At 46.1% G+C, this 14,252-nt stretch overlaps 1 protein-coding gene across 2 annotated transcripts in view; it reads right to left on the bottom strand.

Moving 5' to 3' along the window:
- Positions 1 to 778: 778 nt before the first annotated feature.
- Positions 779 to 14,252, bottom strand: part of KIF1B (kinesin family member 1B) — a 121,041-nt gene continuing 107,567 nt past the window's right edge. For both annotated transcript variants that reach the window (XM_008694741.2, XM_008694738.2), the window contains 10 exons: positions 13,672 to 13,805; positions 12,838 to 12,899; positions 11,534 to 11,679; positions 10,875 to 11,114; positions 9,691 to 9,762; positions 8,320 to 8,441; positions 6,618 to 6,767; positions 6,057 to 6,249; positions 5,731 to 5,849; positions 779 to 5,205 (listed from right to left, as the gene is read on the bottom strand). In XM_008694741.2, the coding sequence (XP_008692963.1) occupies positions 5,163 to 5,205; positions 5,731 to 5,849; positions 6,057 to 6,249; positions 6,618 to 6,767; positions 8,320 to 8,441; positions 9,691 to 9,762; positions 10,875 to 11,114; positions 11,534 to 11,679; positions 12,838 to 12,899; positions 13,672 to 13,805 (1,281 nt within the window). In that variant the 3' untranslated portion in view covers positions 779 to 5,162. The remainder of the gene's footprint in view (positions 5,206 to 5,730; positions 5,850 to 6,056; positions 6,250 to 6,617; positions 6,768 to 8,319; positions 8,442 to 9,690; positions 9,763 to 10,874; positions 11,115 to 11,533; positions 11,680 to 12,837; positions 12,900 to 13,671; positions 13,806 to 14,252) is intronic.

Raw genomic sequence — 14,252 nt, 5'->3', positions numbered from 1 at the left:
ACCCAGCAGGGCCTCTCTGCTATCTCTGGAACCCACAGAGGACACTGCTGCCCCAAGGGCTTAGCTTCTCTGCCTGGAGACCTCCTTGCCCAGGGCTTTGCATGCAGATGCGTTCCCTCATTCAAAAGTCCTCTGGCAACACAGGCCTTCCCTGACGACAAGATCTAGGAGGATGCCTCCCTCCCATCCCTTCCCACCTCCCATTCAGCTGCCATTTGCTGTCACCGACCACTTGACATGACACATTCCACATTCATGACACAAAAGTCTTTCCTCAAGGGGACAGGAAAGCTGGGGCACGTTCTGTTTGCTGCTGAGTTATCACAACCTGGGCGCGGGCATGGGATGGGCGCTCAGATGGGCACTGACCCAATCACTGCCCTTTGCCTGAACGCTGCTTCCCCCTCCCTTCTTGTCTCCCCCCAAACAACCAGGTCAGTGGTTCCTGCTCATGCTCTGCTCACAATGGGAACTTGTTAAATGAAGCAGATAGTGTGAACGATTCAACCTTTCCACCCAGAAAAACCACCACTGGAGAATCACTGGTAGGTATATAAGGAGAGGCTTCAGGAGAACCCAGACAACACTTGAGAGGAAAACACTGTCAAAGAAACAGCACAAAGAAACAGCACCTGACATTGTAATAACCCTACTGTGAATGATCAGAAAAGAACAGGTAGGTCACACCACAGTAATACCTTTGCAAGTCAAGAAAAGAAATCTTGTGTAACTGCCTTTCAAAGGGTGCAAGAATAAATGCACATCAAGAGCCTTCTGATGCACTGGCTGTACCTTTATTATGTTTACCTCGTTCACTAAGAGTTCCGTGATGCAAGGTTACCATACACAGTTAGATAATGTCCGCATTGCACATCTAAGGCTATACAGCAAAAGAACCAGAATTAGTACAAATACAAGAACTATATTTACATTCTGTATACTCAAGCTCCAAACATCAGATAATATTTACATAATAAAACATGAAAATGAAAATCTGAAATTAATAATGTACATTGTTGCTAATGTGCTCAACTCCTTACTGGGGAGAGATCAGTTTGCAAAGTCTTGGTTCAAAAAGGCCACATGTGCTCCACGGGTTCCGTGGCAGCACACATGGGTGGTGAGAAGAGACCCGAAATCCCGCCGGGTGGCGCCTTGCACGCGAGAAGGCTGATGGAGTCCTCAGGCAAACCGATGCCAGAATGTGCAGCCTGGAAAAAGGGAACTTGAAGACATGAAGACGACACGCAACAGCCAGGGTTTGGCAAGAGACCAACCTCAGCTCGGACTTTCTGAGCACAGCTTTTAACATGACATTTGTATCAACTCTCATTCTTTCCTTTAAATGATCAGAGAAGCTTTCCTAAGATCTCTTGGGGCTCAAATCCGAATTTCATAAATGGCCTTTTGAACAACTGTAGATAATCTCTCAGCTGACATTTCCATTTCCTAAGGAAGCACTATCAGTACAGCCCTGCTACCCAGTCCTGGTTTGGCCGCACACTGGGCTGAGTGGTTACTGGCCGTGCCGGGCAGCGCAGTGCACACGAGTCAGAGTCCTCTTACAAACACATTCAGCAAACCTTCTGAGAGCAGCAGCAGAATTAGTGTCTTCTTTTTAAGGAGCAGGTTAATAATCACATTTTAGAAAGGGAACCCAAAGCGAAAACGAAGGACCCAAGTCACACAGACAGACAAGCCCTGACCCCATCCTGGACGACCCGAGTGGACGCAGCGTGAGGAAATGGGAGTGTACCGGAGCTGCTATGCACTCGGTCATCCGTTCTTTCCCAGTCCAATGTGCAATTAATTACAGCTGTATAAATATACAAATACCTTACAAAATTAAATATCCCTGTAAATCACAACAAGCAGCAGGCAACAAAGTCTTTGCTTTGAAATATGTGCCAGGAGAAGTCATTTTATTTTTAGATCCCTAAAGATCTTTCACAATGATTTAACTTATTCCTTCATCTTAAAAGAGCTGAAAAACCCCACTGAAAATATGAGTAGTTGTAAAAATTCAATGCACTTAAGGGCAAAAAAATGTAAAACAATAGTAGTTTCTTAGCCGGGAAAAATCATTTTCCTTCCCCTCACAGTGAAGGCTCGGGGGTTTTAACGATGCACTAGAATTTGGGTGCCCACCCCGCTGCCCATAGCAGCCCTTCCCCACACCCCTGGCTGTGTGCACGGCTGCTCGGCCCTGCACAGCCTGGCCCAAGAGCTGGCTGACTCCCAGGCAGGCGCAGAGGTGAGGAGGCTGTGGGCACTGGTTTGCTGTGGGCTGAGGTCATGTTTTGCTTTGGCAGGAGACAGGAGGGCCAGGAAGGAGGGGAGGACATGATTACTTTCAGCTAGCACTCAGTTCTCCTTAATTTGTGTAAGAGCTTTTTCTTTCCTTTTGTTTTTTGCTTGTTTTAAGGAGTGCTTTAGGAAAAAAAAAAAACACGTAAAAAACCCTCAAAAGGTAGTTTCCTTAAATACTAATATAATATTAATATTATATTAATATTAAATATCAACTTTCCTGCCACCATGGCTTCAGCTAAAGCCTAAGTAGTTCCTGCCATAAATGCTCTCTCAGCTTCGAGGTGGGGATGGATCTGTCCAGAAAGGGACATTAATCCTGAAACTGTTCCAACTCCGACCTGGACATGAGCCACTAGAGGAAAAGGGGTGAACAAATAAGGGCTGTCCTCAGATGGTGGAAAGCATACCCGCCAGAGACCCCTGTAGGACGCAGACGTCCTGCTTCCTCAGGGGCCCTCTCACCCAGGGGCATTACCAACAGTCCAGTTCTACCCGTTCTAATCTCTGACACCTCCAAAGCAAAGACTTTCCAAGCCAGTTTTGAGTTAGAAGAAAAACCAAACGTTATTTCAGTGTATCACATGATTTTACTCCCCCTCAGCCCTCCCCACCTCCCTCTGTCACGGACATGGGTCCCTCTGTCAGACTTCGTGACAAACAGCAGTGGCACCCGTGACTTCATTCTAAAATGTAACCTTCGAATTTCATCTTCATTTCCCTGAAATCAGATTTCATTCCAGGCCAGGAGCAGTCTCGAAGCACCAACAGATCCTGGATTTGAGTCTACACCAGAAGGGCATATTGTGTCCATTAGACAACGAAGGAACCTCTAACTACATTAAAAATCTCACGCATCGCTTAGAAAACAAATAATATCACAGTTAATGACCTATGTTTTAAGGAGAGGAAGGAAGTTAAAAAAAAAAACAAACCTACTGTAGAATTTTTATTGATCACTTTTCAGCTAAGGTCACAGCCTGGGATTTCTATCCTTTTAAGCGCCACAATTCACTTTTCCTCCTCTTTGCAAGGCAACTCTACCGAAGCCAGGAGACCTCTTCTTAGAGAAGAGCCCAACCAGGAAGTCAGGAGCAAGGGTCTGCTGACACGCACCTGCCCAGCTCTGTTCCACAGCGTGCATGCGCCCCGCCCCCTGCTGCCTGAAGCAGAAAATCCGCAGGTCCCCACCTCCTAAGAGTCAGCAACTTCAAGGCTGGAGACCCTCAGTCTCTGCAAGGTGGGAGAGGGCAGACACTTTCCTAAATGCCCGAGGAATGGTCAAACAGAGGTGTGGTGAGGGAGGTAAAGGATGGTACAAAATACCCCAGGTCAACTGGCAAAGCAACTGAATTAACCTGCAGGACTTCTTTTCCCCAGGCCATTCCTATAAAACTAACGGGCAGCTCAAGGAGAAAGAGTATCTTCTTCCATGATGGTGTCTGCATGCAGATGACCCTGTTCTGTCAGAGAAGGAGACTGTCAGCAGCGAGCTTCCTCCTTCCTCCTCTGGCAGTATTTCCACATCCCATGAAGATAACCAAGCTCTGAGGCAAGGCGGAGGCGGCAGCAAGCCACTGGGGCCCGGGCTTAGGTGCTTAGGTGCGGCTCTTCTCTGCCCCCAGGTGTCCTTTTGGTTTTTTTAGTGGTGGGAGGGGATTCTTTTAATCCCAGGATCCAGAAGGCAAAGCCTGCCGTGTCTGCTGATTTATGATTATAGGGGGAGAAGCATTACTGAAAGTATTTTCAATTTGACAAGGATCATTGGAAATGACCACTGGATTCAGAAGGAGACTTCCAAGACTTTCCTTGAAAGCCACATTTCTTTGCGCAAAGGGAGCTACAACAATGACAAGGTCACTACTCAGCATTACCATAATTATAATGACAGCAAGGACCATCAAGTTCAATACCGGAAAGTGAGTCACTCCCCCCTTGTGGGACCTTTGTGTATGACAGAGCGCTAATTCCAAACTGTACCACCATCACTAATGCCGAGAAGAGAAATGAGAAACGGAGAGAAAAGCAGTTCACGGAGTGCTGCTGTGAGGAACTACCCTCATCCCAGCGTCCGCCCGCCTTCATGACCCACTGTCAAATCCCACGGTCCTCTCAAATCCAATGGCAATATCCTTGGCTCTTCCCTTTCTTACAAGGTCAGCAGCAGCCACAGTTCCAGGCCCACTAAGAAGTCCTCCCTTCTCTCTTCCACTAAAAGAAAACCGCATAACTATATTCTACATAAGCTTTCAGAGAACACACCTGTGCCATTTGTAAGCTCACCACAACCTCTTCCCTGAATGGAAAATGCAGGGATTAGCAATGGTAAAAAGAGATGGAAAGGGAAAAGGTAAGTTTTTTCCTTTTAAGGTTCTAAAAAAAGCCAGATGTTTCCTCCCGTAGTCTCTAAGCCACCCCCCACCCAAAATTAAAGTGATATCACAAATACAGAAAAGGAAAAAAATATTATGTTGTCTTAAAAAACAGACAAAGATATCCAAAGACAGCAGTACAGACATCACAGGTGGTCACAACGGGGACCTATCATACAGAAGGAAGCCAAAAGATGGAAAAATAACTTGGGAGATTCACTGGATCCCCTCTGGGTTGTGTTTGTTTTTCTTCCTTTTGTTAGGCCACATGCTACTACCAAGATTCTCAGCACAGGAAAAAAGAGAAGGGTACACAGCAATGGAGACGGGGACCAGGAGAGCTAGAAAGAATGCTGACAGGAGGGAAAGCAGTTACTCCACAGGCTTACACACGAGAGGGGCCATCAAGAATCACAGAGAGAAGTGAGAGGCAACACTTTCTTTATCTCTCGAAGGCGAGCGAGGGTGCTCAGCAGTCACTTAGTACTTCGGTTCGCTGGGGCATCTGCGGGACAGTTTTGACCTACAGGTGACAGAGGAAGAGGACGGATTAGAAAGCTGGGTGCAGATGTCCCCCCCTCACAGGTCTCTCTCCTGTGCGGTTCTCTTGGGCTTCTTCCCCTTCAGCACTCCAGGCCCAGGTCTCTAGGCTCCCTGAAGAAGCAGGCTTAGCTGTGGGGGCCCCTGGGACAAAAGCCCCTCACAAGAGCAGAGGCTGGATCACAGAGTGGAATACTGGGAGACCACGAAGGTTCTCACCACCTTCCCCTGACTCAGTCAAAAAATAAAAATGTAAAATAAAATCTTGGGAAAAAAAAAAATCAAAGCAGGACATTAACTGAATGCAAATGTGACCAGGTTCCCTTAGTCATTCAGGACACCAGGTGACACCTTATGAGAAGTGGAGGCCTCATCATCACCTTACAACCACACTTACACCGCTGTCCTTCCTCTATCCTCAACCCACCTTTTGGGAACAAGACTTTCTTCTCGATTAACACTGACCAAAAGCCAAGAGGAAGAAGGAAACACGAGGACAACTTCTTACCGTATCGTGCCAGCAAGGAGTGGGTTAAAGGCATATAACCAGTCGTTCATGTCTTTGTCATTGAGAGCCTGTAAAAGGACCCCACGATGCTTTGTGCATACAGCAAAGATGTTAGGTGTCTGTAAGAGACACAGGGAGACAGGAAAGTTACGATGGCTCCTGACAACGGGGACCACCCTGCCATATTCCCAGGCACACAGCACTGCACACTGAAGGGTCAGGGAGACCAGACACATAGGAAGTATGCCATACCACACAACGGAGAATTTAGAACTCAGAAGGAAAGGGTGCAGGTGGCAATTAGTAGCCAAGAGAGCAGGACTGACCTTCACCATGGCCTGCTGGTCCTCACTGTATTCCACCTGTGCTGTGGACAGGTTAATGATGCCACGCTCCACTGGGTCTTTGTCACTGTTATAGATGAAGACATAAGGGCGACGGACCACGACAAAATGTTTCGCCCAGGTGCTGTAAAGTGGCTCCTTGAAATGCAGGTATCCTTTCTTAGAGACCACGGAGCTAAAAAGGACAGCATGAGAGACGTTAGTTTCTCACAAAAAGAAGTGATCATGGCCTGAGGAACGTGAAAATACGTCCCACCTAGGCCCAGCCCCTAGGATGAACAAAACAGGCAAAAGATCTGTTTGGCCTAGAATCTTCTCTGCTAAAATAACACAGCAAAAGAACACAAAGTCCCACCCCCACAGCATACTGTGGTGTGGTGGAGATGCCTGACAGGACACAAGCGGGGCAGGAACCCGGCCTGGCTCTTCCCTCCAGATTCCATTGGCATTAGACAGTAACAGTCACCGCAAGTACAAGAGCAGAGAGTAAATTACCGCGATGTGTCTTTTATACCTGGCATCTCTGGTCAATACAGTACTCACCCTGGTCTAATTTCTTCAATATCTGGAACAAGATTGAGAAATTCATTTTTTCCTGCTCGGGCCAAATAGGGTGTTTCCACAGTTGGGACAATCTGAAACTGTTCAAATTCTGGGCAGGGACTAGAGGCCCGGGAATTGGCTTCTGGGGTCCTTTAAAAGAGAAAGGTTAGGGGTAACAGGAGCTTCAGCAAAGTCAACGCGTAATGTGTACAACCCTCTCACCGGGAGGAACAAGCCCTCCCCTTAAGAGCAGGGGCCTTGCAAACATCAGTTTCAGAGAGCTCGGCTGAGAAGACAAGCTGGTGTCAGAAAGTTAATTCCAACTTCAACTGGGGTCATCCTTTAGAAGTTACAAAAGTCACCAAGTCACGCAGTCCCTCTTCCTAATCTGAAGCCCTCTGAACGGAAGTGTCTGGGGCAGGAACTCAATTTCCTTACGTGTTTCTATTTCGTTCCAAGGCCATAACTAGGGCAGTGGTTCTCAAAGTGTAATCCCTGACCAGCAGCACCTGGAAACTTGCTAGAAATTCAAATTCTCAGGCTCCAACCCAGACCTACAGAATCAGGGACGATGAGTGGAGTTCAGCCACCTGTACTTTAACAAGCCTCCCAGGTGACACTGGTGTGTGCTGACATCCGAGAACCACCGCCAGAAGGGGCTGGCAGGGAAGAAGCTGGCTTCCCGAACGACCAGGGACCAAACGCAGTCCGGACCCTGACGTGAGAAGGAGCTCCTTCCTCCACTCTGCACTATGTGTTATCATAGAGCAGCTTAGCCTGATGAATTGTATCTCCCCAATTCTAAAAAGCCCGTTTTTTAATACTTCACCATTTCTTGAGTTGGGATGCAGCTTACAATTGATGACAGGTCCCATTTTGGTTGGCAGTGCTTTTTTCTTTCTTAGTGGCACATAAAATAATGTTATGGTTGATGACATCCCAAATTAATTAAATTACCTGGTTGTGTTATTTTCTCAGCCACACTCAACTGTGCCCATGTTGGTACAGTAAGACAGACAGCTGGACAATACCCAGGTGGGCTCTGACAGGGGAGCACAGTGAACAGAGATGGGCACAGGAATGTGATGGTGGGTCACAATCAAGTGATTATGGTGATGAATTCATGGGCTCTAGACTAAATTTGTCTCTATTATTCTTACCAATATATTTCGTTGTGCCATCAAAATATTTTTTCCAAATGAGTTTTACACCGTTTTCCCCAAGATGGGGCTTGTTCTGTCTGGTATGACCGGGGAACCAAGCAGGAGTGGGGACAGAAGGCCAAAATGGGCAGGGGAGGGATTCGGAAGAGGAACCAAGGGTTTTCATGCAGAAAGCTGGTCAGACGTGGTGTCAGAAGGTACAGGAGCATCTCCCTGGGGCTGTGATATCCAGAAAAGGCCCCCACATATTTCTGAGTGCTGCCGAGAGGGACAGTCCTGCTCTCAGAGGAGAACCACTGAGCAAGAGGAAGCCTGGTGTTTCTTTGGTTCTTAGACTTGCTTCTCTCAGTGAAGTCTGGGTACTCGTGGCTTCTTTTGTCCCCCAAGTTTATCGATTGATCAATCAATTGATTGTAATCATTACCACCAACGTGGGGCTTGAACTCAAGACCCCAAGATCAAGAGTTGCATCCTCCACCAACTGGGCCAGCCAGGCGCCTCTTTTATTTTACTTTTTTTAAGTAAACTAGGGTACTTACTTCTGATCCAGAGAGTTGCTCCTAGCCTCTACCAGAGAAGGGCAGGTGGAGGAGGGAGTGAGGGTCGCACTGCTGAAACTGGACACAGAGGGATCCCGTCCAATAGGAGAGATATCAGACAACTGGAGGCAAACAGAAGACAGCAAGTGAGATTCAGCTGAAAGCCCAAAATGCCTCTGCAACGAGGAGCTTTGACACCCAGTGACCTCATGTTCATAAATCTGCTGCAGGTCATTCAAGAAGGTGACTTATGGCCTGAGTGTCACAGTAGGAATCATTTACAAAAGAGGGAAGACTGGCTTTTTATTTTGTGACTGTCCTGCATTAATTAAATGAGCCTATCTCTATGAGCCCACTATTTAGAACAACAGGCACTAGTCTAAGAATATGGCACAAGCCCTGCCCTCCTGGAGCTTACGTTCTACGTGGAGAAGGCAGGCAAACAAATCAACACTTTGAGCAGTATCAGGTAGTCCTTTGATCCAGTAATTCTACTACTGGGTATTTACCCAAAGAAAACGAGAACACTAACTCAAAAAGACATACGCACATGATGTTCACTGCAGCATTATCTACAATAGCTAAGATGTGAAAGCAACTCAAGTGCATCAATAGATGAATGTATAAAGAAGATGTGGTCTACACACATGATGGAATATCACTCAGCCATAAAAATGAACGAGACCTTGTCATTTGTGACAAGATGGATGGACCGACAGGGTATTATGGTAAGTGTATTAGAGAAAGACAAATACCATATGATTTTACTTATACGTGGAACCTAAAAACCAAACCAAACCAAAACAAAAAAAGCAAAAAACCCAGACTTTTAAATACAGAAAACAAACTGAGGGGAGATTAGTGAGGGGATGGGGAAACAGATGAAGGGGATGAAGAGGTACAGACTTCCAGTTATAAAATAAATAAGTCATGGGGACGAAGTACAGCATCGGGAATATAGCCAGTAATACTGTAATAACATTGCGTAGTGCCAGATGGGGACCACACTTACCGTGGGGTGAGCACTGGGTAATGTACACAATTGTTCAATCACTATGTTGTATGCCTAAAGCTAATTTAACACCTCATTCTTCGTTGAAGGCAACAACATTTAATGCCACCAAGAACTTCGGAACCTCTGGTGTCCTGCCACGCAGTGACATACCAGCCTCTACAGGATTTTCTCCATGGGATTCAGGGAAAAGCCAAAATGTTTCCCATCTAATAACACTCTAAGAGACACAGGGTGATACCTTTATCTGCAGAAGTCAGTGTTCTGACTCTGAAAAGTTAAATACATACAAGAGCCGTACACTCGTCTGAAGCCACCTCAAAGCAGGGAACCTGGGACGGGAAATCCGAGCTGCTCACCTTACAGTCACTGACGCTGCCGTGCACCTGGCTGAACTCTCGGTTGAAAGTGTGGGTGAGAAGTTGCAGGCACTAGGGAAGAGAGGAATGTGTGAGTTTCGATGGTTAAATGAAGCCCTGGATGCAAGAGAGGAAGAGAAAACAACAGGCTAACATCCACAGTGGGGCTCAGGTGCTGCCCCAACAGCTCCAGAATTAAGTAAGAATTCAGCAAGGGGAGCCTGGCGTACGCCTAAGAAAGACAAATTAAGTGGATAAAAAAGCCATTCTCAAGACGACAAAAGCTGCCAACACCACAGTTTAGAAGTGCTCAAGAACACAGCAGTGTCCCTTCCGATTCACCTTGGTACTAAAAGCCATGGAGACTTCTGGATGGACACATTTTTCTAAACTGACTAGAAGACTGTTCGGTTATTGAAACAACACGACACGAAAGCCCTCTCACCTCTATATTCCATGTGAGCCAGTTGCCCAGACACCATATGCCTGGGAGTTATCCTCGGCGACGCCTCTGTCTCCCCCACCCTCTCCAGGCAACAAGGAGTACCGACTCTACCTCCCCAATGTCTCTTCTGTGACGACTCTTCCTCCTCTTCACCCTGCAGCCTCCCGCCTCCGATGAGACCCACACCATTCAACTGGATCACCGCAGCGAAGAGCTCTTTGTGCCTCCAGTCTTTGTCACCCCAAACCCACCCTCTTTCTTGCGGCCACAACAGCCTTCCTAAAACATGAACACCTGTTTAAAATATTTCCACGTCACCCCCAGGACACGCTACAATCTAGTCCAGTCCTCAGATCCTGCAAGAGCTGCTCCTGCCCCATGTCTCAGACTCCATCTCCTGCCTCTCCCCACGTCCCCCGTGTGATTCCCTAGCGCGGAAGGTGTAGCCCACGTGGCTCCTGCTGGTGCAGCCTTCTGAGCTCAGCTCACCAGCACCAGCCCATGGAGGCCTCTCCTCTGGCTCCCCCAGACTCCAGACACATAGCTCCACTATATGCTTGTCACCAAGTCACCTGTGAGTTCAGTAAGGGTAGAAATGGAGTCTTCTTTATTTCTACTTTCACAGCTAGTACAGGCCTTGAAACAGAGGCCCTCAAAGAAAGATGAAAATGAAAAATCCAACCAGCTCACAGGGCTCTCACGGTGGGAAAGTGCTCAGCAAATAGGAAGGGAGTCACACCTTGGTAGCTAGCTCCTTCTCTCGATCCACCAGGCTTTCAATGTCTGCCGAGTCGTAGCCGCTGCTCTCGCTGGGGGTGATGGCGCTTTCAAAGGTGGTGGTAGAGATCTGAGAGGAGATGCTGGTGGAGGTGCTGAGGGTTCCACTGCTGAGGCTGGGGGACAACGAGTCACTCAGGGATTTGGGGATGCTGTCACCAAGTCTCTCACGCAGCAGCAGGAAGTGGCGAGTTTTCTCCACCTAAGAAAATCAACACAACTGCCTCAGCAAACATAAAGCTTGTTAAGATTCTTTTTTTTTTTTAAGATTTATTTGAGAAAGAGAGAGAGAGTGCACGCACATGTGAGCAGGGTGGAGGGGCAGAGGGAGACTGGAAGGGACAGAGAATTTTCAGCAGACTCCCTGCTAAGCAAGGACCCTGACATGGGGCTCGATCTCACAACCCCAAGATCATGACCTGAGCCGGAATCAAGAGTTGGACACTCAACTAATGAGCCACCCAGGTGCCCCAAAGCTCATTAGGATCCTAATAAGCAATATATGCCTCCATCATGACTGAAAGCTGAAAAGCCAAGATCACAAAGAGAAAGTGAGTGTGTGTCTGATACTTCGGGAGTTGTGCTCAAGGGTTCATCTGAGCGTTTCCTGCCCTTGGATACCTCGTGAAGGAGCTCCAGCTTCTCTAACTCCCACTGGTGCTCAAGGATGAGACTGTCCCCTCGGGGCCGCCAGCCTGCTAAGTTCTCTTCTCCCCGCACATACGCCACTGATGTATCCAAGATTTTTCTTCTCCTCCTCTGCATGCCTGAGACAAGAGGAATTTTTTTTTTAAGAGAAAAATCTGATTGCATTTTTAGCTCAAAACAAACAAATAATTCATATACACAGCAAACCAAGACACTTAGTCAAGATACATGGGATTTTGTTTAATAAAAATTCACCCCTTTTCCCCCAAAGCAATTCTCTGAACTTCTTTTAAAACTGAGTTTTATATTTTTTGATAACTATGAAGATGCAACTTGAGAAGATGCCCAAGTTATTGTGTTAAGTGAAAATATAGAAAGACTGAATAGTCTATACCCTATGGTTCCAAATATATGGAAATACACCCATATGAAAAAAGTAGGAAAGGACCATTCTCCATCCTCCCCACCCCCCGCACACACCCCACATTCAGGAGCTCAGGACTGCAGATGACAGAAGGTTTCAGCCCCATCATTTCCCATTAATTTAAAAAAATGTTATACCGTTTTTACATATCAAAGACACAAATTTATGTTAATTAAGAAAGTTTCTCAAGGAAGTATCTGGACACTATAATTAGCTGCTATTGAGACTTGGATTCATACTCAAATTCTTTTTTTAATCTAAATCTTACCTGTTGGACCTGACCTTCTTCTGTATGTGTTCTCTAAAATGATTTAAACTCACCTTAATCAAATGTGTTTTAAAAACCCTGACTTTTGTCCACGTTCTGGTTTACAAACATAGAAATGCAAAGGGCTGCTCAAGACCACCAAGCTAGAGGAACAGCAGCAGTCCAAAGTGACATCAAAAAGGACCAGCACAAATTCAACTTAATAATTTGTCTTCCTAGAGCACAGGAAGTTCGAATTCTAGCTTGACAGCACCTGTAAAGTTACCCTGCCAAGGTATCTTTGGCGCTAACGTGGAAAGGGAAAGGGTTATGAAGTTTGCCAAGCCAAATTTTTTATAATATGTTGCAACCTCATGACATTTTGTTCACTACAATTTTTATAACAGTTTCGCAGGTCACAAACCAAACGGTGTTGTAACTCAGAAAAAGGTAACTCTCACTGCCACCAAAAAACTGGCTTATAAAATATATCTGGTTTCTAAAGAATTTTCTATCTATCCCACATGGGTAGGAGAGATTTTTGACATAATATACTCCAAACACAGGCAAAGATAATTATCACCTCCCCAATCCATAAGGGCTTACCTGGACTACCCGTGTCTGCCATTTTGCATAAACTGAGTTCATAAATTCCAGTGACTCGATTGCTATTCAAATTAAAACAAACAACTGTTTAACTTCTTATAGCACAAAAACAGGAAAATCTCAATTCCTTCTACTTAAAACACTGTCTCCTGTGTAGGGACTGCAGCCCACCCTCAAATATAATTACAGACATTTCTTGTTTCATTTCTTATTCTGAACTTAAGAAGCATATTTTTCCTAGAAGGAGTTTGTTTTCATCCCAATCTTTTGAATTACTTCAACAGGAGGAATAAAATTGAATGATAAACCAAAACCTTATAATACAAATATAAAAATTAAAAATCTGCCTTACCACAAGAGAAGAGATGAGGGGGAAAGTCTGACTAGAATGAAATGAGGAGCATCGAATTGGGCGCATGTGATTGTGAAGGGTACTGAACCTTCCATGTATTAGTAACACTTATTGTTTAGGCTGGGTAGCGAGGCACAGGTAATCTGTGTTAGTCTTGACATATTTTGATATATCTTAAATAGGAATAAATCTTTAAAAGAAGAAAATCCCAGTGGTAATCAGAATTAATGACATCTGAAAGAACATTTAGTCCCTGCAAAACTGTTCTGCGAGTGTTCACAATGTAATACTCCTTCCTTCCTTCACACACTCATGTATCCGTCAGGATTTTGGTAAATGCCAACACCTCCAAGTTACCGCACTCCCGGTAGCAGATGGCAAGCCAACCTGGAAAGAGCAAGCCAGGGACCCCGAGGACTCTGCTGATTCTATAGTGGGCAAACCAACCGGAAGCTACACACAAGTGTAGCTCAGAAACTTACGAGTCTGGGGACTTTGAGTAGCCGCTGCCAAAGAGGCTGCGCAGAGAGCGTGGCGGCGAGATCTTGGCATCCCGGGAGTAGAAGACCATGCACACGTCCTTAGTGATGACCGCTGGCTGGATGCAATGATCCAACTGAAAGCACAAGGCAGTGGCCTCCAGTTAAATGCAGACAGAGCATCTGCGGCAGGACTCCGAGCACCAGCATAGTCGGAAAGCTGGTTGCAGAGGTGCGGGCTGGACGGTTTCAGCTCTACCAATGACTTCAACAGCAGCTCAGCAGATAGTACGCGCAAGATCAGGTTGTAGTCCTTGCAGCTGCTTTATTTTCCCCAACTTTTTAAAAAAACTTTCTTTTGAAATAATGGCTAATAGTTATTATTTGTTATGTGCCAAGCACTGTTCTAATGCTTTTGTATATGACCTCTGAGGTAAATGCCATCATTATCACTCCTATTTAAGAGATGAGGGAACTGAGGCACAGAGAGAGTCCCTGTGGAGGGACACGCTGGCAGTAAGTGGCAGCACAGGGACCCGAACTCAGACAGGCTGGTTCCAGGGTCTGTGCTGTTAATCACTACA

The sequence above is a fragment of the Ursus maritimus genome, unplaced genomic scaffold (genome assembly GCF_017311325.1).
Source record: "Ursus maritimus isolate PB19 unplaced genomic scaffold, ASM1731132v1 scaffold_32, whole genome shotgun sequence".
NCBI classification, from domain to species: Eukaryota; Metazoa; Chordata; class Mammalia; order Carnivora; family Ursidae; genus Ursus; species Ursus maritimus.
The sequence above is the reverse complement of the archived record's forward strand: the minus strand, read 5'-3'. Positions and strand labels throughout refer to the sequence as shown.